The sequence below is a fragment of the Chelmon rostratus genome, chromosome 4, assembly GCF_017976325.1.
Source record: "Chelmon rostratus isolate fCheRos1 chromosome 4, fCheRos1.pri, whole genome shotgun sequence".
NCBI classification, from domain to species: Eukaryota; Metazoa; Chordata; class Actinopteri; order Chaetodontiformes; family Chaetodontidae; genus Chelmon; species Chelmon rostratus.
Window position 1 is genome coordinate 12,623,992 of NC_055661.1, and position 23,631 is coordinate 12,647,622.

The 23,631-nt window shown below is 40.8% G+C and overlaps 1 protein-coding gene across 3 annotated transcripts in view; it reads left to right on the plus strand.

Moving 5' to 3' along the window:
• pde4cb (phosphodiesterase 4C, cAMP-specific b) overlaps positions 1-23,631 on the plus strand; it is an 88,854-nt gene that overhangs the window by 48,053 nt on the left and 17,170 nt on the right. For 2 of the 3 annotated variants that reach the window (XM_041935748.1, XM_041935750.1), the window contains 2 exons: positions 22,031-22,222; positions 23,023-23,064. In XM_041935748.1, coding sequence (XP_041791682.1) covers positions 22,031-22,222; positions 23,023-23,064 — 234 coding nt within the window. The remainder of the gene's footprint in view (positions 1-22,030; positions 22,223-23,022; positions 23,065-23,631) is intronic. The other variant, XM_041935749.1, reaches the window with a different exon arrangement.

A 23,631-nucleotide genomic window follows, 5' to 3' on the forward strand; every position in this document is an offset into this window, starting at 1 on the left:
GTTCATCACTTATTTGATTATTTCAGTAGACCTTAGTATAGCTCAAATAATTTGATTCAGCATTTTTTATGGTAGCCGCCCCTACAGTTGCTGATCCCATTCAAACTCAAACCTGCCAAAAGCCGATGATAAAAAAGGATGTTTAAAGGTCACACATTTATCATTGCTGTAGGTGCTGATTACCATTTAGCTGCTACCTCAAATGACAAACTAATGCTCCTGACATCAGTTTTCTTCACAACTGAAAGCAGACTCTATTGTTTTAGATCCTGTCTCCTCTTGAATCTTGTCTGAGCAGACTTGAAGTGAGCATCTTTTGGGTTTTCATGTTGCATTTCAAAGATGCTGTCGGGTGTAAAATTTTAATAGTCTTATCTGGCAGTTGTATATATCTGTGAAACTAGACTTGTCTGTTGATGGTGGATTGTTTTTATTAACCCAAGGGTAAAGGAAATTAGGGGAATTTGAAAAGTTACTACATCATGATTTGGCAAGTTGTCAGAGTGACTTCCCCGGGTAAATGACTCGCGCTCCTGTTAATACATGACAGAAATATGCAAAATTGGCAGATCATTTATAGGTAAAGTTGTGCAAAACAGGGGCTTTAAGACTCTCAGATCACCCTATCTCAGTGAGCCTGGTCAGGTCCATTACAGTCCCAGCTTATTATCATCCAGTGCATTCCCAGGAGGAGACTTTTTCCTACCCAGTACAGCCACAGCTGAGTCCCAGCAGAGCAGGAGTGTTACAGTAAGTGGGGACAACAATAACACAACAGACCCCCAAAATAAAACCCCCAAGCTTGGAATAGTTCCCCCGCCCCGCCAGCCTGGCTGCACATAACACGTGAATGTGACATGTGTTTCTCATTTCTCATGCATACAAAGACACACACACACACACACACACACACCCTGCACCCTGCTACAGCCACCCGTCCCAAAATCCATATTGATTGTTCCAGCGGAGAGTTGCTGTACTTTGAGGTCATATTGCCAAATTAGATGTTGTGTTTTAGCAGCAGTGGAAATTTAGTTGAGAGAGGTTAGTGTCGGCTTGAGTTAGTTTTGGGTTCAATTTTAGAAGTGACATATTTCAGCTTCCACATTATCCCCTTCTGACTGCTTCAGTACCAGCTTGTCAGCGTCACACAAGAAAATCATTGCTGTAATGACAGCAACCCTTTAAAATTCTTGCAGATTCTATTGTTAACTGTGGTAATAAGTGCCTTGCCCTCTTTCCATGTTTCTGTGGTTGTGCTAAGAGTGTGCCTGAATGTGTGTGTTTGTGTTGCTCCTATGTGTGAACATACTGTAGTTTCTAGTCACAGAGTGACCTCTACTGGATAGTCAGTTCGCATTCAGCAGACTGACTCAGCAGCACTCAGACTTTACTCACATATATCAATAATAATATCAACATTCACCAATGTCCCACATGAATCAGTTTCTGTGAATTCAGTGAATTTTGGTGTCATTTTTTATTTTAATCAGGTCATTCCATTCAATCCTGTATATTCAGAGAGTTGTTTTTAAAATGTGGTTCGTAGGACAGGAGAGCTTTATTTGCTCAGACGAAAGTGAATGTTAGCTGAACTAGCACGCATTAGCTGACTTCATAGTGTTTCTCAACTCAGTTACTAGTGGTGAAAAGTACCTAAGTACATTTACTCAAGTATTTACATAGTAACTTGGGAAGGGAAGGGTTGTACTTTTTACTCCACTACTTTTTTCTGACAGCTTTAGTTACTACTAAAGAGGAACTAGATTCAGATTAGCAATACAAAATATAATCAATAAATAAATGATTATATTTTTATATCAATGTGGCTTTATTGGTCTCCAGGGGCAAATACATAAGCATCCAGCAGTATATAACGTAATATAAAAGCTATATATAAAGAAATTAAAATGAGCTCCACTTTAACTTAACGTCATATTAAAGCAATGAACACATTAATGCATCAACAATTATAATCCAAGTATAATATATATTGTTCTAGAATAAGTCATTCTGTATAATGATTACTTTTACTTTTGGTACTTCGCTTCAAAAGGCTTAGTTTGCACATTAAAATCAGTAACATTTTCTTCAGGGGGGAGGATGCCCTTGGACCCCCCACCTGCTCTTATTCAAATTTTGTACTACTGTAAGCTTGCAGGTCTGATGATGCTGAAGCATGCTTGGTCAACTTATCTTGAGTATGAATTAGGCAGCCAACACTATGACTGACTGAGGCTACATTAATGCTAGGCCTTAATCCACCACAAATCCTGCATTTCACTGAATTAAAAGAATGAAAAAATTAAAGTTTTACAAGTTCTGATTAAAATAAGGTTCAGGCTTGGGGTCACATTGCCATAAATCAGACAGAATCAGAAGGATGTTTCTGTGATTGTTTGTGTTTACACTGGGATTTTAATTGGTGACCTGACAGAAGCTATGGCCATATTGTTGTACACTCTGCGATATGAATGCAAATTTTCTTTCTTAACTGAACACTACAGCAGGTCTCTGATAACCTCCTGCCTGGTGAAGGGATGTTAAACGTTGAAATCAGCCACAAAACCTGCAGAGCTGGAAGTCACTGCTCTATGCACGCAAATCAATGTGTCACCTTAAAGATTTCTCCAGAAGGTGGTGCAAGTCTGTCACTGCTCTGCTGTCACAAATTCACTGCAGTAAACACAACACATGTGCAGATAAAGTCTGCAGGGTTTGAATTACAACTTAACTGTACAAAAAACTTTGCTATTGTTTGGAATTTTGTGTAGCACAATTTCACAGAGCCCTGTGTCTTACTGGCCTTGACTCCATCCCCCTGCAGCCCTCCAGAAGGATGGGATGGATGAACAAGAACACCTGTTTGGAGCATTCCACAGGTGAACAGGTTCATTGATAAGAGATGATGGTTCCGTGATTGGGTGTGAAAGGAGTGTCCTGGAAAAGCTCAGTGGTTCACAAGCGAAGATGGAGGGAGGTTCACCACTTTGTGAACACATGATTGTATAGAGGATGTCACTACATGGACTCAGAAACACTTCATAGCTGTTGTCAGTAAACACAGTTTGTTTGCAAATGATCACATTTTGTTTCTGTTCTGACTTATTTGGAATTAGGGATCTAAATGAATCATGAAAAATGTTATTTTCCTGCTTGTTTTTGAACTCCCATCATATCATCAGCTGTTTGGCTGATATTTTAGGGAAAGGTCAATATAACTAGTAACTAACAATTAATACTGTATATCAGTATGAACTTCATACACACGCACACAAAGACTTGCATGTGTGCTTTGTCACACTCCCAAACACACTTATGTACAAAGATATATGACACTTCCCCGTGCAGCTTATTCTCATTACCAGTTGTAATGTTGTCATAGGAGCCAGCAGCCAGCTGGACCGTAGAAGTCATTTGGCTGTAGGATTTGGTTACACAGCGGCCTCACAAGCACCTCATTCTCAGAAAACCTCCACCCCTGCATCTGTTTTCGAGGTTCAACAAGTTTCACAAGCACGTTGCATGAGGAGGGATCAGAGCATTGGTGGGAGGGGTTCGGGGTTTTAGTTTAGTTTAACTAAAACAAAAATCAAAACATGATAAACATCTCAATGTGATATTAGAAATCACTGCATGAAAGCCTTAATACCTGTTTCTACCATCTTTCTTAGTATTAAAAATGGAGTAGGTTGGCTGACAAGTGTGGTTTTGGATGTAAGTGAGCTGTTGTCAGTCCAAGCTTCTCCTCTGTCTGTCTGTGTTCAGTCCTGTGGAGATTGTTGCAATGGTTCAAATACTGATCTAGTTTTTGTTCCTTAAGTCAACACAGATCCAGGAAAGGTTACAAGAAGCAATTTTGCTCAAAACATATTAGTGGGGTTTGTATGTGTGGCATTAACTCCTGTCATGGTCTCCCAAAGCAAAGCGGTCCCATGCAGGGAGACAGTCTGGGAGCGAATCAAGAACCTCTGTGAATCAGTCTCATTTGGAGTTACTTTATAGGGAATGTTGGTGAAGCTTTGTTATCATGTCCATCAGGTTGTCTTGTTCGTTTTGCAGCAGGAATATAGTGTACTGGGGACATTCTGACAGCACCACTGACAGCATGACATGCACAGGGGCAGTTTGCAGCTGGCTGGTCACAACATGATGTGACAGTCACGACGTCTGAAAGGTATTGGGAGTTTCTGAAGATATCTGACCATCTGTCAAGCAGTTCTGATTAGGTATATTGGCTCCTTAATTCCATTTGAGCTAGACAGGGAGCTTCTGTCTCCACAATATGCAGGGAAGTCTTTGCCTGATGGTCTTGCATTGTTTTCATATTTCTCAACAACTGGGCTATCTGTTTAGCCCCAGGTCTGGCACTAGACTTGACCCAGTGTGTGAATTAAATAATGAGAGCACACAGCTGGTACCATCCAATATCAGCCTGCTTGTATAAAAATCAACCAATAGCAGCTTACAGGAGCACTGGCAAGCGGTTTAAATCAAATTAAGCAAGTCTAAACTGGGTGTTGGGTAAAGGCCTGAATTTGGTGAAATGAAATTAAAGCCTTGTGTTGGAATTAAATGGAAAACCAATCAGTGAGTTTCCAGACAAGAACTATACAATATAAGAATTTGACATAAATAAAATACACCTCTTAAATCAGCCTAAATCATGACTGATAGCCACAGCTAGAGTGGAGAAGACAGCAGCTTTCAGTTGAACCTGGTCAGTTCTACTGTAGGTTGAGAGAACATCTGATTCACCATGTCATTTGCTGGGTCTTTAGCCAACTCAGTTTTTTAAATGTCAGATTTTTTTCAAAGCCCCCTGCACTCCATCTCCTTCTGTATGTGCCTGCCAACACGTCCGACTCGGCCGTCTGCCCTGTGTCTCAAAAGACAAATATTTGTCCACAGTGTCGACAGCAGTGGGCCGGTCAGTTGGTGAAATCATCAGGTCCAGTAAGTCCATCACTCCCTGTGGTGAGAATGACTGGTGCTCCTCTGCTGGAGCACACCGCAGGTTGGAGCTCAGAGTTAACCTGTGATTTATACAACTGCACATGCTGATATAGTAGAAAATGTGCTGTATATGATGAAGTTCTAAAAACTCTCCAAGAAAACACCAATAAGAATATATAGAACAATGGAAAATAATGAGTTTGTACTCACATCTGCATGAAATTCATTCACATACATGAAAACACTGCAATCACTAACACATTACAGTTTGAGCCAGTTCATGCTGTCATGATTTCACGAGATTTATGCTTGGTCAAGGCTTTTGTTGTGATGGTGTGAATTTTGAAAACCTTGAACATTGTGAAGATTTTCATTCTGGAGAAATTCATTTATTGTGTGTGTGTGTGTGTGTGTGTGTGTGTATGTGTGTGTGTTCGCTGAGCCTGTAAACAGTTAAAATATCCACAGGAGGCATGCTGCCTCGGAGAGTTTCCCTCCTCAGAGTGCTGGTATTTCAAACACACACTGCACACATACACCACACATTTACCACATACTGTACATATACATTACCGCATGCACGCACACTCACACATACACACACATACACTGTACACAAACTCACTGCACACACTCGCACCCACATACACTTGATGTAAATACTACAACCACAGACCCCCTCTATCTCCCTCACTCACACAGGCATACTGCACATACGCAGCGCACATAGTTCATGCCTTTTTTAAAGACTCCCGAGGAGACAGACAGAGAGAGCCATAGAGAGACAGAGGGAGGGGTAGAGGAAGGGAGGGAGGGAGAGAGGGAGGAGTGTATCTCCAGAGAAGAGAGAGAGCTTAGCTCTGAACTCCTCAATGTGGATCTGCGACCAGCAGCTTGAGCTTACCATGTTCGTTCAGCTCTCCAAACCGCATGAAACAGGAGTGTTGCAGAGGAAATGACTCTTAAAGCCACACTGCTTTGATCCCCCTTCCTTTCTTCAGCCTCTACTTGTTTCGGACTGGAGACATGATGCTGGAACACACTGAGGAGGGCTTTCCTCTGTCTGTCCGCGCGTCAATGGAAACCTGGTGTGGTGAGAAGGGAGAGGAGAGAGCGCACAAGAGCCGAGAAGTAGAGGAGTGTCTGGAGGAGGAGGAAGAGGAAGATTAGGAGAGAACAATACAGAAGGGAAACGACATCAACCACAAACATGAGTTTACCAACTAACTGTGTGTATCTGGCCCCCTCAGTCCAGGATCGCTACTTCAAAGTGAGGAATGGGAATATCTGTGGGTCGCCGTGCGCTGTCAACCGGCCCATCGACATCGTGCAGAAACGCAGGCGGTAGGCCAGATGTGGTTTTAATCCAGATGCTGTCATTGCACAACTCTAAACACACTGCTGTCTAAAGTTTCAAATTTTTTCCACTGACAAACGCTTACTTATTTTTTGATCAAATCAGTATAATTTTACTGTGATATTAATAATATATAAAATTCTTATAAGGACTTTTATTGTGTGGCATCCAACAGTGAGTTATATGGATTTTATAATAATTAATAGTCTTCATCTTCAATGATAACATTTCTATAAGCTGGGTGGTCACAACACCCTATTAAATATATACTATATATACTGTGCATATTCAAAAAAAAAAAAGTATCATTATTTTTTGCTATATATTTGACATTTTTTTATTATAAAACACATATCATGTAAAGCATTATTTTAATAAAGTTGTTATATTTAAGGGTTTAGCTCCACCAAATTGTTGTCTAGTCAACACTAGCTTGTATTTGTGACCATAGTGGTTTTTACAGTATCAATACAGGGATTTGTATTCTGTCAGGGCTGCTCAGCACTTATGCTGATCTTACCTAAATGATTTATGTAATCATTATTTTATTATTCAAAAGAAATTACTTCTAAAGTGTGGTTGCACTATAATATTGTGTACTGGCCCATTCCAGGTGTGGTTAGTTGTCTGGAATCTCTGTCTCTAAAATATTCCTGTAATTTTCCCAGTGAGATGCATGGTGTTTCAGTGTTGCTCAGTATGTAATTTATAGTGGCCTTGCATTTGTATCTCCCTATGATATTCCTATCATTCCTGCTTGACTGCTAGTACACTGAGTCTGTACTAGTCTGAGTTTAAAGTGACCTCAGTGTACTTGATATTTGATGATATTTTCATTTAATCTCTTAAAATATCATCCTAATATCCCTACTGTGACCCTTTATAGATAATTTTGTCACAAGCACCCAGAATTAATTCACACCACTACATCTGAGTGACTCTGCTGACTCTCATCCAGAAGGATTTACAATAGTGAGATCAGAAAGAACGTTGAGCTTCTTTTTCTTGCCAAAACTACACACAATCTGGTGTAAAAAGGTTAAGGGTCAGAGTCTGCAACTTTCAGATAAGAGATTGGGCAAAAAATCTGATCTTTACCTCTGAGAACGAATTCATTTTAATCCCTCATGTCAAAACCAACAAAAATAGCATCGTTTGTAGCAAAACACATTTGGATATATTCTCTTATTACCACTGAGGTGCATACACCTGAAGTACTCTACATCTTTATCTACAGTATTTATGTCTACTGGTTTGCCACAGACACTGAAACACTTTTCACAGAGGAAGAAATAATAATAGTTGTTATTTTAATGCTGTTTTATCAATTAAAACAGGCATTCAGCTCTGTTAAAAAGAATTACAGCCCATACAGACAGTATGTCACTCTTTTCCATTTTTCAAGCATATGATAGACAGAATAACACAGACACACACACCAGATGAGTATACCTGAGAGTGTCTGCTGCCTGAAGAGTCACAGAAGGAAATGTGACTAAATTTGCAGTCGACGTCAGCCTTGTCGGGCGGGGAGGGGGATCAAAGTGTCTTTAAAATGTCAACCCACCAATAAAAAACCTTCAAAGGGAGACTGCTAATGAACGCAGAGTCGGACGTTTTTATGGGCCTGATGGATCAACCACATGTGTGTAATAACACAGTGAAAAAGCAGAGAGAAAAGTGGAGCACGCACTATAACCGTCCAAATCCCTTTAACCCTGCCCTGTGTAGTTTCCATTAATTCTTAGATGGAAACATACTGCTTTCATCGTCATCGCTTTACCTCATAAAGTTTGAGCTTTTACAGTTAGTTTTGGCAGAGATTCATGTCCATGATTGTGGACATTCAGCGTCTTCCTTCAGGGTTATGACGAGGCAGGAGTTTACTGTATGTGAAATAGCTCTGGTGAGGTTTCAGTCTCCTCCCTTCTATCTACTGTCTGATATAGTTATCTCTTCTAAGGTTAGTTGTATCATACTACTCAGTTACTCATAGTGCCATATTTCACTTTCTGTCCTGTCCTCAAACCCTGTCCTGTCTTGTCACATTTTACCCCATCCCCTGATCATGTCCTTATATATTGTGCCCCCCCTCCCTTGCACTCATAAATAGGCCATTTACACCTGGTAGTAAAATAGCATCTGTATCTGTATCTGATCTTGTACTGTCCTGTTTTGTCACATTTTGTCTTGTCCTGTCATTAGGTTTGGGCAAGAAGATGATAGAAATTTCACAGCCTCTAGAGATTTTGCCATAACATTTATACATTTTAATATCTCTGGGTGTATTAGCCCTTTGTGGGCAATGTTCCATGCACTGGGGGCAAGACCAAAAATGTTTTTGATTAAGTGACTAGTCGATCAGCAGAAAATTGATTAATCTTGAATAAATCCAAACATTCACTAGTTAAAGCTTCTTTACTGTGAGGAGTAGCTACTGTTCTCTGTTTTATATTTCTAAATCGTATACCTTTGGTTTTGACTGTTGGTCGGATAAGAAATTAGAATTTTTTTTTATATTTCACAGACTTAATTTATTTTAAAAAAATATAATAAAAATAATCTTTACTTGCAGCCCTAAAATACTGCTTTATACCAATTTATATTTTTATACTATTTTGCTTTAATATCATGAAGTATCTTGATTAGTAAGATATTTCTCTGTGTTAAACTACAACATACAGTCATTTCAGGTTATCAGTAACAGTATTCCAATACAAAATTACATTTCTACTCATATGGGCCACTTCTGTCTTGTCCTATCCTGTCCATTATTGCTCTTTTCATCAGTAGACCCATGACTTCAGGGATGATGATGATGATGATGATGATGATGTCAGACCCTGTCAACTAGACACTGACTCACACAGTAAGAAGACAAGCTAACATCTCATCAGTCTTGTCATAATAATTTGACAAATGACAATATAATGAAGCTGTTTATATTAATTCATCCGTCACCGAAGTCAGTAAGATCACAGCAACACAACAGCCTCATGGGAAGTCATAATGAATGATAGAGTGATGGGTTAAAGGGTTAATGGTATCCTCCCAATAATCGCCAATGTAAATTAAAACACAGTTTTCTTTTTGTCATCTGTTTATTGCTTGATGATGCTTTGATGCTGGTCATTTAGTTCAGGTGCGCTCGTCCTCAACTCTGTCCCGTGCTACCATGTTTTTTGACCCCATTAGTTGCAGTGTGTCTTCAGTGTGTGTGAAGCATTATGTGTGGGTAATGTAGTACAACAAATACGATCTCTGATGGGATAACAGACAGGATTTGGCAGCTGAGGTCAGAGGCGTGTTGCTCTTAGCATGTTGGTGACAGTCATGATGAAATGTCTTGGGTATGTGCAGCCTCATGCTCTTCTTTGCTTGTGAAACGACACACATCACATGTTGTAGTTTGTAGTATTTACAGTTTTACTTCACCGAGGCTTCACTCTAAGAAGAATCTGTTGATCGTTGATATTCTTTGCTGCTTTTTCATATATCATATAGATTTTTCATATATGATATCTTTACTGTTGCCAGTTTTGTATTCAGTACATGGGATTTAACTTTGCTCTGATTCTTAAGTTATCACACTTATTTCTTTTTGTCGGTGTATCACGGAGGATTCAAGCAACACTGCTGGAAAAGTATCTGAAACAGTATTTGATACACATTTTTCTTAACTTGAATCTATGCCTTTAGGAAAAAGATAGCTCAAGGCAGAGCTTTGTTAGCCCTGATTGTGCTGATTGTGTGTTGGATGTCTGAGGTCTGGCCATAGTGAAAGGTACCTGCAGCTCTTTATCCTGTCTGTTTGTGTTGAACTGATCCACTGACCAATACACAACAAAAAAAGTTGATTTAGAGCAAAGCTATTTTCTGCTGCTGGTTCATAATAAATGATATATAAACATTTATATTAGAGCTGATAAACTCAACTCTTATTCTGTTTGATGTATTGGGGTTTGTTTGTTTTTTTTCCTTAGTCGTACAAGGAAACTCTTGTCGGGACAAAAACATTCTCACAGCCTGAAATCATAAAAACTTAAACTCATACCAATGAAATTAATTTAGGCAGATTAACTCTCCACAAGTATTTGAACATGGCTCTCTTTTACTATTAGCAAATTAAACTCTATGATACATTTCTGCTTTGAAATTAAGACTTAATTTACCAAAACACGATGAGCAAATATGTGAACAAAGTAAGTAATAAGAAAACACGGTGTTGTTTTAACATTTGCTGTTTTTCATTGGCTCTTTTCAGACAGAAGCTTCCATCATAGAAACCTTCATCCGGTCAAGATAGTAATGATTGATTGATACCTGTTATTTAACTTAAGGCCAAAATTTGAGTATTAGTTCAGCTCATTTAGCCTACATGCAGGTATCACCTGACTTTTCATGCAGCATGTCCCTCCCAACAGTTCAAAACTGAGATCTGACCTTTGGAGGTGTCACAGCAGGTTGGCCTCAGCCCGTGTCAACACACTGCGACGTGACGCACTGCTCGCTCTGCATGTGGTCAAAGGTCATGTTGCCAGCATGTTGCGACACAATGTAAACGAAGAGTCACATTAGTCCAGGCAGGTCACTGAAGTCGTGCCCACGTGAGTGTGGGTCAGCTATGAGTATCAGCTGACAGGATCAGTGCTCACAATGTGCCCCTGCAGCTGATTAGACTTTGCTCACCTGTACTGACGATGCTGATGGATTTCTACCTCCACAGACTCCACCTCCATCTGTTTTAGATCATTTCATCACAGGCATCTCTTGCCCTGTGCGTCCCATATCTCTGCAATATGTATCTGTTGGGTTTGGTTGAGGTGGCTGTCCACATTGAATTCTGCACAACTTCATTGATTCACCAGTCTAAAGAGCATTGCATATTCTTGCCCCCCCCAAAAAAAGTTTGGGCTATATCCTTAAATTTGCGTGTTTATCCTCAGTGCTTGGAGATGATGTGTAGAGAAGAGGCAGGCTAGTAGAGTATGCAAGAAGCAGAGAGGGGATTTCACAACTTCACCTACCTCCAAGGTGCATGGAGAGGGGAAACAGTCTGAACAGCACACAACTCCAGGAATAGATGTAGTATAAAGAACTTTTACTGTGAGACCACTCACAATAAAGTTGTTATTTATACTGCAAGTTCGGTCATGTGTTGTATATGAAAGGGAGATCACAGCCGCTCTCGTTTCACAGATAGTCGACGCTCTTCCCAGCCGCTTGGTTTGGGGCTGATGTTCACAGACAGCTGTTGTTGTCCAGGGTCCTACCACTTCACAGATGTACTGCAATGTTCCCCACAGCTGTTGCATGTGATGTCATGATGATGTGAGACATCCTTCCAGTTTTCTTCTTTATTATATACATACATTACAACACATTTTACAGGAATCTGGACTTATGTGGCAAAGAGTTTCTGACCCTTGGTGAGGACTGACGGGAAATATTGACGTGACAGTGGCTGTTCACTGGACTGAATCCCAAATCGTTGCCAGTCCACGGCTGACGCCTCAACCCGCTGGACCGCAGGACGCCTCTGCCCTGAGTCTCTGGAGTCACTTGTCTCGGTTCCTACAACAAACACGCCTCAACAGAAATCCCACCGCGTCCCCAAGCTCAGCCAGCTGTTTTCTGGCTTGTATCGTTTTAGCGTGTTTCACAGCATCCTTTGTGTTCTTGTCTCTTATTTGGTGGAAAAACAGAACTGCAGCATACAGAGCGCTGGGTCGGGAATAATTGCAGGCCTGAGAGCTGGTCGATCGGCATTGCAGTGACAGCCAAGAAACCACTACTGACGTCAGCAGACGTGTTACTGTGTTTGCGTGACAGTGTGTGTGTACTTTTGCAGAGTATCCCAGCTAGAATAGTGAACTGAGCGTTATCCTGACATGTCTGCAACTCCAGGAATGATGGTCAACTTAAGGACAGCTGGGCAGTTCGCAAAGAGGCTTTGTTCCATTATTCTGTTGCAGGAGTAGACAATAGTGCGGTTGATGGACTGAGGAAATAAGACGTCCACATGCAGCCTGCTCCTGCGTCGTTTGTCCCAGGTGAACTCAGTCACCTACACAGACTTCACGGCTCTGCCCACACAGCTGGATGCCAGGTAGGGAAAGGCTGTGTGTTAGACGGGACACTCGCCAAGTTTATTTTGTTAGAGAAAAGACATCAGCCCTATGACAAGATGGTGTGTCGGTGTGGGACTTCTTCAAAGATGTTGTCATCAGTTTATGCAGAGACATGAGCAATGTGATTAAAAAAGGGGAAGTATGAACACAGAAAATAACTCAGGGTCAGGTTCTTCTCCAGGTTTGAAAAATAAATACTATTGCAAGTATCTGCAATTATCAAGTATCAATTCACTGAATATCTAGGACACCTGTTATCATCTAGTGTTGTATAAATCTCATTTTAGCTTATTAATGCTAAAAATATTCAAGCATAATTGATAATTTATGTGAAATATAGGAATGCATTGATCCAACTTTTTTACTCTTTCAGTACCAACACCTCAGCTCAGAAAATGTGCTCATACTGAGCACTGATCCGATATCAGTGCTCTTTTTTTTCTAAATGTTCAAATTTATTCCGATGCGTCACTGCGCCGGACTCATTGGAATCATGTGCGATGTGTCATGAGGCAGGGATTGCTGTGGCACTAAAACCTGAATGGACGGTCCACTGTGACTGAATAAATTTAACTGACAGCAAAAACTATTTTTTAATTTTATAATGGCACTGAGAAAGAAACTATTTAGTATGGATTATTCATGTCCAGGGTGATACTTGACAGGTGTAAGGTAATAAATTCCAATGTATCGTATTGGTGCATCCCTAGAAAAACATATGAAATAGATTGTACTGTTTGTTGTACTTGAATGCCTTTTATTCAATTCAATGATAATCTAACTCCTCTTACTATTGTTAATGATAATAATAAACAATTCTGAGCACTTCTCAGCACCTAAAGCACCTAAAAACAATCAAGACAGAAAAAGGGAAGAGAAAGACAGAAAGGAGAAAACAATCTTCCTCTGTCGTCTTGTTGTGTCCCGCTGATCTGCCATGTGATTGGCTGCTCCAGGGTTGCCCTCGGCTAATTAGAGAAGGAAGTGGCACACTCCTGCCTTACCGCCGGACTTAATCACAGAATACCAAAAGGCGCCAATTAGTGCCGTATGAACATGATTAGAGGAGCACTCAGCATGGCCTGTTGCTGGGCAAAGACAGTGTGTGTGTGTGTGTGTGTGTGTGTGTTTGTGCGCTTAACCAGCCTGTCCAGTTGTGCACCAGTGTGATGTAAGGTTGTTCGATTTTTCAGGTCGATTCAGGAGCCAAATCTAGATCTCTACTGCTGGGGCTATAATCACAGACTGCCTGTGTGTGTGCGTGTGTTGTGTGGTTCTGGGTGGTTCTGGCCCAGTGTGTTACCCTCCTAACCAGTTTCTAATGATGTTAATGCTGATCAGCCACTGTATGGATTTCTCCCCGGCTGGACGGACAGAGCTAATCACTGCACATAGACTCTACGATCAATACCCGTCCGGAGGAGTGAATCAACCTTTGAGGCGCCCTGCACTCCAAAAATTTAACCACTTCACAGCTGAACCAACTACATTCATTTTTAAAGGGCCAGTCTGCAAAAAAAGCCACTGTTGTTTTTGCGAGTTTGTTGCATTGGTAGACCGTCTTTTAAATGCAGCACCACAGTTTAGACACCCAAACATTAAATCGCTGCCAGCTCTGGCCAACCTCCACACTGCCAAGTATAGTTGACACACCAAAGTTTGAACTTCCACAGTCTTCAGTCTGATATAATGATAATGTACAGGTCACACATTTATTCTCATGTTCTTTCATCCTTTCTCTCTTGTGCTAGTAATCAAAACAAAGGTCTGCTGTTTTCAAAGGCAAGAGACTCTGCCTGTAGGTCAGAGGTCACACAGAAAAATAATAAACACAGCAGCTGGCTTGACTTGGTGCAACCTTTCCCTCCCCATGGCTATATTTAGAGAGACATGAGCTGCTCTGAGATCAGATGTTGATGTTGGACACAGAGTGTTCACTCTGTTTGGACAGCGATCCACAGTGGCTGGTCAGGTGGGTGGAAAGAGCAACTGGCTCCTCATGGAGGTGTGGCACTCAGGTTCAGTCCAGTATGGTTGTATACGACAGTGGAAAAAGTTTTTCTTAAAGGAAGAGCAACATTTCATGATCTTTGCATATAATGAAATGTTTGCTTTTCTCTGTGCAGTAGACTGATGTATGATAAGACTGCAGCCATTCTAATAGTGCAGGGTCTCAACAACAAGAAGCAGCTATTTAGGGTGTCCAGAGTGAGAATGAACATCTAGCACACCAGAAAACATGGTGCGTGTGACAAGTTTTACATTTGCATCAGTGCCATCCAGTAGGATAAACCTTGGATACATTCTTCTGTTGCCCTCTGTGGTCTTTCCTTTTCTGTTAAAATTAGAATACAGGAGTTGCAGTGAGTCGAGTCGAAGCATCTTTGATTTAATGTGGTAAGACAAGCAGCTTTTATCTTTCCTCTTCAGTTTCCTCACTGTCACTGATGTGTGGCCTTGGTCTAAATTTATCTTGTCAATCATGTTATCTCCAGCAGCTTAAGGCCTTTGTGGATGCAGAGATATTTTCTCGATATTATTCTAACAGTTTAACAGTTTCTTTGAATATTATTTCCTATATTATCGTGTGTAATTATGCAGCCTGAATTGAGCTTAGTCTTTGTTAATGCAGTGTTGATTTGCTGAAATCATACAGTGTATTTTCACAGATTCAGTCATTTGTGGGTACTTTTTGTCCAGCTAGCTGTGGAGTGATGTGAAGCAGCTGGTTGCCTTTTCCAAAAGTGACTTGCCCAAGAGCACATTTTGCTGTTATTATTAAGGTTTTTTGAAAACATTCTAGTGATGTTAGTGCTGTGAGGTGCAAAATGTCACAAATTTAAAACTGTTTAGGAGATTTAGTTTGAATATCTGTATCAAACGCGGACCTGTGGTTTTTTGTTTTTTTCAGAAATACTTTTTTGGTTGTTGTTGTTTGGGCATTTTTAAGCCTTCATTACAAACACATGAGAGATGACTGCAAATTAGAGCGATGCAGCAAAGGCTTGACTCCAACCAGGGACGATGGTTAGTATTTTAACCATGAACCAATGGAGGCATCCTGATTTCTTTCAATTTGACCAATCAGTTATAACTTACAGACTGTATACGACTGCAAGTCAGAGCAGCAGCTCACCAGCCAACAACAAAAATGTGTGTTCACTAACTGTTTTGGGAAATAATACACTATAATTCATATTTTTTTTTTAAGAAAAGGCATACATTTGGTCAGTGCAAGGTAGTTATGTAAATCTGAAGAAAAGGGAAAGATACTGCTCCTTCAATGAAGAGGAGAGTGTTTGTGATTGAACAGATAGCTTTGATATGAGACTCTATTTACCGTTCAGAATTTGGAATTTGAGTCTTTCATTTCGTGCTTTGATACACACAGATCTCGCTTTGCATAAGTAATTTTCATGCTTGTTCTTCTCCTGCCCGGCCGGCATACATCTCCTCCCAGTGTGCTGTCGTGAGGATATAAACACACACTCAGAGTGTACAAACCACACACACACACAATGTACAGAGTGTACATACCACACACAGTGACAGTGAAAGGAAAGAGCTGTTTGGCACGGGGCTGGACAAGGGGGAAGCGGGTTGTTTTTCTGCTTCATTCAGATCAAATGTACAATAGGCTTGAGGTGTAAAGCAAACAAACCCCCTTTACTCCCTGAACTTTCTCACTCCCACACACACACACTCACACAAACATCGCCCCCTAAAAGGCTCCTCTCTAACTGTTTTATGCTTGTGCTGTTTTCTCATTTTAAATCATGTACAGTCATTACATTTGAGCAATTTTCTCTTACTTTATCTCTCTCCCTTTCCCTCTCACTTTCTCACACACACACACACACACACACACATACAGAAACTGTTCTCTGGTCTGTTTTCCTCTTCTCCTCCTCACCTCTTGCCTCCTTCCTGGTGTGATGTTTTAGGCCCCTTGGCCAATTCCCACGCTGCAAGGGAAGAAAACAGGAGGGAGCATTTGTGTATATGTGTGTGGATTGACCTCTGACCCTGGGCCTGTGTCATCGCCAATCAAATAACATCTGGCCATGACGGTTGTTTTCTGTGTCACTCTCACACACATAACAAAAAGTTCCTTAAACCCCTCGGCCCTGGATCCCATGAGTACAAATACGCAGGCACTGGAACTGGTCGTTCTTGGCGTTTCTCATCCTAAGGTTAGTGCAGTTACAGAGGCTAACCCCAAGAAAAGGCTTCATGATGGGTGATAAAAGGTCTGTCTAAATGAAAAGTGCGGCTGCATCCACTAAATGAAAATAGCTTCGGGGATGGCCTAACATCAAAGTCACTGTTGCTCAAATAGTCAGCATAGTCCTTTGTTCAACAGCTCCAATAAGGAGCATTTGTATGGTACGTTTTCAAGTTAACATATCTTCTGTAAAGATGGGAAAAGTCCATACTGAAGCCCATTGTGGCTCTTCAAATGACTTGTTTTAACAGTCCAAAACTCAAAGGTGTTTACTGTCGTAAAAGATAAAGAAATGCAGCAGATCCTCACAGCTTAGGAGCTCAAAATAGGGCAGTTTTTTTGATTAATCAAGAATCATAATAGCTTGTGATTAACTTTGTGTTGATTGGCTAATTGTTTCCATTTTAAATTGTAATCTCATCACCCATTTTACAGCTAAGACAAATGCCACACAACCCGAGTTGATTTCCACTTTTAAAAGGCAGTTTTTGTTTGATTTATCTTCTTCGTTATAGTGATGATGATGATGATGATGGTGGTGATGATCAAGCTAAACATCCTGGGAACAAAAGCAGAGGTTAGGATGTGTTGGGGGATGTGTGTGTGTGTGTGTGTTTGTGTGTGTGTGTGTGTGTGAGTGTGAGAAAATTTTAGTAAAACAGAGTTAAAGAGAGAAAGGGGAGCTGTGTTTTACGTCAGAGAGATGGAGAACAATGCTGGAGGCAGGAGACAGACCAAGGTCGTCTTGTTATGTACTGTATGTTGCAACTGAACAAGACGCCAGTCTGCTCGCTTGTCTTGCCGTCTGTCTCTCTGTCTCTCTGTCTCTCTGTATGTCTGTCTGTTAAAAGTGAGGATGTCTGTCTTAGTTTTAGAGGCTTTAGTAGTAATAGTTGTAGTAGTAACAGAAGGAATAATTTAGCAGCATAAGTTCTATTTCAACAGTTTGTAGTAGACATAGAAGGAGTAGTAGTAAAAGTCTAATGTGTGCACCTTCACGGTCTGTGGTGGTCCACATGTTGAATAGGACTTTTCCCCCCTGACAAGGTGAAACACTGAAAAAAAAACAAAACTCAGACAATACAGAGTATTCTGCAAAAACTGGAGCTTCAATCTGGAAATATTAGTATTGGCCTACCAACCCAGACTGGTTGGGCTCCACCTACAGTATAGTTTATACTCCCTATAACAGCCTGGAAATGATTTAAACTGCAACTTTCCAGCTTTTTTTCTGGCTTTCTAGCAGTTTCCTTAATATCCTTTACATTTGTTTTACAACTTACAATCTTTTCCTTCCTGCAGCAAAAATTTTATATGCCCTCAAGGACCCATATCATGCATTGTCTGTCCAATACCGCTCTGTTTTACTAGTGAGTGGAGGAAGTAAAATCACACAGCACAATTAAATTACTATACAGAAAAATGTTTCAACATTTTTATCGCAGTGGCTGGTTTACAGCCCTACTGAACAGGAATTAAAAAATTGCAAACAAAAAGTCACAATTTTTTTTTAAATCAAGCTCAGTAGAAGTAAGATCAGATCAGGATACAAAAGACAAGAGCTGAGTAGAGCCTTGGTTATGGGTAGTTATGGAAAAGTCCATTAATTTTAGTGACATTAGAGAAACATAGAAACCTGATTTTATTAGGTCATATGTTTACTACACAGGTCAGGACATTTGTTGGGGTTTTAATGCTTGTGCGACATTCATATTTGATTCTTTTATTTAGGGGTTTGCTGCGTTAGAACATGACTCATGTATTGGTGACAGATACAGCAGTACCATACTTTCCTCAGTAGTGGGAGCTGGCTCCCTATGAAAAGCCTGTTGGTTTCTTTTGAATGGGAATGAAAACTCATTGACCAGCAACACGCTGTCGTGAACTGCAGCTGCTGGAAAGCTCAATGGTGATTATGAGTCTATGGGATGTAGACATTGTTGTGGTCTTAAGGATCAGCAGCATCCAGTCAGTGTCTTCAACCTCTGATATGATGGAGACCCTAGTGTGAACAAAGCTGTGACTTGAAAACCCCATGTCAGTGTTTGATGATACATTTGTAGGTTAATTCTCTAGTTAAAGCTGGTAATGGATCCCTGGGAATAGAGGTGGTAGGTCACCTTGTCGTAAAAAGCTGCTCACACCAAAATTTATGTCCTAAGTCTGGGTTTCCGAGGAAAGATTAAGTGTCCCGTGGCTGTCAAAATAGTCTTTCCTACACTGATGAGAAAAAAATCTGAAGGAAAAAAGAGGTCAAATTTTATTGGTGAGGCTGTAAAAACAGCAGACATGATAGATCAATTAAAATGTAAACTGCTTTTGAGACAGAGATTTAAAGTCACGACTGTCATGTTATGTTTTATGCAATCCAATAATTTACTTTAAGGACATACCGCTATACCAGTTGACTGCATTCAGTTTTGGCAGTGGCCATGCATGCTGTCAAAGTGTCCTTGAGCAACATGCTTCAACACCCTACCTGCTCACTCAGAGATGCTGCTGAATAAAAGATAAAAATAAAATATGGAGTGTAAGAACGGAAGGAAAATAGTGTATTTCTAGCATCAACCAATCAGGATTTTTTGAAAAAAAGAAAATCCTTCATATATGTATTCATGAGGAGGGGAGAAATCATCTGCACCATGTCTGGGGGGGGTTATCTACGTCAGCTCCGTCACAAACCTCCCCGTTCCCCTCTTTCCTGGCAGGCAGATCTATTTATAGCTTCTGACGTCATCGGTCTCCTCTGATGGAGCCTCGTCACGGCCGACTACACTGAGCCAGGGGGAGGGTGGGGTGTGAAAATGGGGTTGGGTTGGGTGAGGTGTAGTGGTGGTGGGGTGGGGGTGTTGTCATTGAGGTAAGCCCTGCTGCAGCCTTGCCCCTCTCTGCCACGTCACACCAATCAGGTATGAGATGCTGAACCACATCACTGTGCTGGATACAGCCCTCCTGATCACCCCCACGTCCTCCTCCTCCTCATCTCTGTGTCTGCCTCTCTCTCTGTCTCTGTCTCTCTCTCTCTCTCTCTCCCTCTCTCTGCTTCTGTGAACTGGGCCTTTCATTCAGCATCGATTGCATAATAACCATCCTTCATTTATCGGGCACTGCTATTGCTGGAGCGCCGGAGGCACGCTGAGCTAAAAATAGGCACAGAAGCAACCTGCCATTGCTCTGTTGGTGCTCTGTTTGCTATTGTTATGCACAGGGAAGGGGAGGGAGAGCTATAACAGGACACAATGAATCTAATTGATAAAAAGGCATTAAGATAACCACTCAAGTCTCCACATAATGATGATGTCAAATCTCATTTAACTTATGGAACATTCAGTTCTTATAGTCCAATAATGTAGAGGACATTCGTGTTAGAATTTAGGTCAGAGAAGAGTGAATAGTTGCAACCAAAAAGGTCACTGGATTCAATCTTCAGTCTTGTCAGGGGAATTAACAGTGTACTTTACAACGGTCAGTCAAGTCAGTGTGTCCTTGAGCAAGGCACAGCCCCATTGAGGGAATGTGGACCACAGTGAATAAGAAAAAAAAGCATGGAGATCAGCAAAGACGAATCATTTCCATGCTGATAAGCTTTAAGCCTCCACTACCGAATCAATCCCTTCTGTGTACTCAGACTAAACTCAAAGTCAAGTTCTTCTCTGTCCCTCTTTGTTCATCTTTCAGTTTTTTTTTCTATATTTGCTCTTTTGTGGTTGCTGAGTGTAAAATCTAGTTTGGTTGAAAGGAAATTTTGGGTGAAAGAGATTTTGTTGAGTGAATCTTTCCCATACTGAACCCTGTAATTCAGGCCCAGCAGACTGACCTCATCTCGATTGGAAGGATTTCAAAGGGATTGAATCGGGGCCAGGTCGAGCTGTGATACTGTTTGGTTACAGGAGTTGGACTGAATCCAAATGAATAAAATCCCATTTTAAAATTGATGCTTATAGACATTAAGTACAATAGGAGTGCCTGTGGTGGGGTGATAGTGGGAGTGGTGGGGGTGGTTGTATGGGTAAGTAGCTCTACTGACGCACCTTGCATGAAGTCAGAGTTGACGTCATACAGAGGTAGTGGAAGGGAATGTGTTTGTGTGTGAGTGTGTGTTTGATTGCTAAACTCAAGTAATCACAAGGTCACCTGTTTAAAAAGGCGCTCACAGTCGGGGTAGAAAGTTTGAATGTAACTTTTTTATCCTGCCAGCATCTACCAAGTAAACTGCTTTGTGTTTTTATGTTTTTTTATTTATTAGTGGCACGAGGCAATGCACGAGCCACTCGAGAGCCGAGTATGCTCGAGCCATTATTGTAATCTCTTGTGTTTTTTCTTCTTATTTTTCATATTCCGCCAGAATTTAAAAACGTGTGGCCAGATCGGGAATGGTGTGCTATGTACTTATGACAGTTATTCGCAAAAAACTGCGAAAAATTTCCCATAAGAAATGAATGGGAAATTTCCTCAAATTTCAGCTTTTTTCAAGTTTCCGCTGCCTCGCCATACTTTCTCCTATAGACTTCATTCAAACTTTAAAACGTAGATAATTTTGTCGGCTCAAAATGAACCTCGGCTCACTTTTTGATATCTCTTAAGGTTTTCGATCCCTGACCATCTGAAGACCATAAAGTTTCTCAAAAAATGCTCAGAATTTCTGCCCTAGAGTGGGTGAAGTTTTTCCTGCTATCACATGAATATTTATACACATACTGTTCTTGTGTGCCTTTATATTTTTAACTGTCTTCATTGTGATTATTTGAGATGCTTTAATGTAAGACACATGCTACTGTGTTTGAAAAACATTTGATATTTGGACACAGCCTTCGGCACACTGCACTAGCAGCTCCATTCACACTGCAGAGCCTTGTCTTATGTTAATCTTAGCTTTCTCTTTTCTGTCTCTATGCGTATAAATGCACTTCAGATCATTTAGGTGATGTGCGTCAAATTGATTGGGTGTCACAGGGTTTAGATGCAATGCTGTTTCTATCTCTGTCCTTGATTAAGTCAATAGTTGTTTGTTATTTCTCAGTTTGATGGCTGCTTTCATTACGGCACATTGTAACACTCTTATAATATTGTATGCAAATAAAGTTTATTATCATTGGCAGTAGTAGTCGCTGTAGTCATAGTTTCCTGATGGTAGTAATAACATTAGCAGAAGTAGTAATAGTAGCAGCATTAGTCATGGTGCTGTTAAAAACGGTAATGGCATGAGTAGGTAGCCTGGTTCCAGACCACCCAAGATAATGACATTTAAAGTGAAACAAAATAACATTTCAGTCTGACTTTCAGGCTAATTTTCAGGTGGACATAATAGAGATTGTCACAGTAGTATTTATGTATTTCTTCTCTCTCTGTCTCTCTCTGTAGTTTTGATGTGGAGAATGGCCTATCGGTGGGTCGCAGTCCACTGGACTCTCAGACTAGCCCGGGTTCTGGTCTGGTACTTCAGGCCAACTTCCCTCACAGTCAGCGCCGCGAGTCTTTCCTCTACCGCTCCGACTCAGACTTCGACCTTTCTCCCAAAACCATGTCCCGCAACTCGTCAACTGCCAGCGACCTGTGAGTATTTTAAAGATGCTCTCTGTATCATTTTAACACTGATAAACCAACCAGCCTTCAGTCTCGACTTCATGCCGAACTTTACATTGTGGTGTTGCTGAGCTGGATTTGAAGGGAAATTTTGAATTTTGGATGGAAGGTTCTTCCAGAAGAAACAGCTTCAAAGGGCACACAATGGAGGACTTGCCTATTAATTTGACAATGACATATTGATGTTTTAAAGATGTGTCTATAAAGTTATTTATTTAGTTTTTCATCTGGATCCAGGATAGGTTTCCCAGATCACTCACTAGAAGTGTGATTCCACAATGGAAAAATATGTCAATAATGAAGTATTTAATAAATCATGAAATTATTGTTACCAAGATGGGATGCATGTAGTACATTTTGAAAACATATTTTGAAAACATGTGACTCTTTCACAATATACTGTATCTACAGTACATAGCATCAGATCACATGTATCAATACTGTACAGTAGAGCTACTATGGAAACACTGGAATTTATTGTTAATATGTATTTCTGTAAACTCACCCATGGTCCTATTTGCACTTTTGTCATCTGGCTTTAAAGAGGCTTTTGGTAGCAGAGCTCATGGTTGTCAGTGTAAACAGTAGAACAGTTTAGTTGGAATATAAAACTAAAGCCAAAACTATAATCTTAGCTCCGATCTAGAAATTCATCCAGTTTCTGCCTGTTTATACAGCTAAAGATTTCTCTGTGCAGCTAGCAGTCTGTTTGAAGCCAGAGTTTAAATGGGGCCTCGACCACCAATAGCTGTCGCTCCTTTGTTTTGAAGGGAGGAGGGATTGAAGCATTGGGAAGTCAATTGGCTACCTCGGTGAGACAAAGTGTGAAGACTGCTGCGATTTTTCTGCCTATCTCTTTGTGCTGTGCCATGTTGTCATGACTGCTACTTCTTCCACCCCCCCATACCCCACTTCCACATCATCTTCCCTGGCCACAACCTTTAGAACATATCTTGGATGCTCATCTCCAGAATTATCACCCTTGCAAAGTTTTTGAAACAGTCCCAGCAAACATTTGACAGATGGTGATCTGGTATCACCCACATTTGAAGTGAACCCAAGGGAGTCCAAACCTTTGCCTGTTTGAATATAAGGCACAGTAAATATCACATTAGAATGTCTTTTTTATGTTTAGGCCTTGATTTCACTTTGTCAAAATGTTTGCTGGACAGCAATGTACAGGCTGACTTGACTGACTGTCCTTTTCACTGGCAGCATCCTGCAGTCTGAATGGTTATGAGGTGCATGTTGTTACCCTAAAGCTTCCAGAAAGCTCTGTCTCTCCAAAAGTCAGCTTTACCAGCACCCAGTGCATGAACACTGCTCCTCACCTGCACATAGTTCCAGTTAAACAAATATATATCTTGGAGGCATACCTG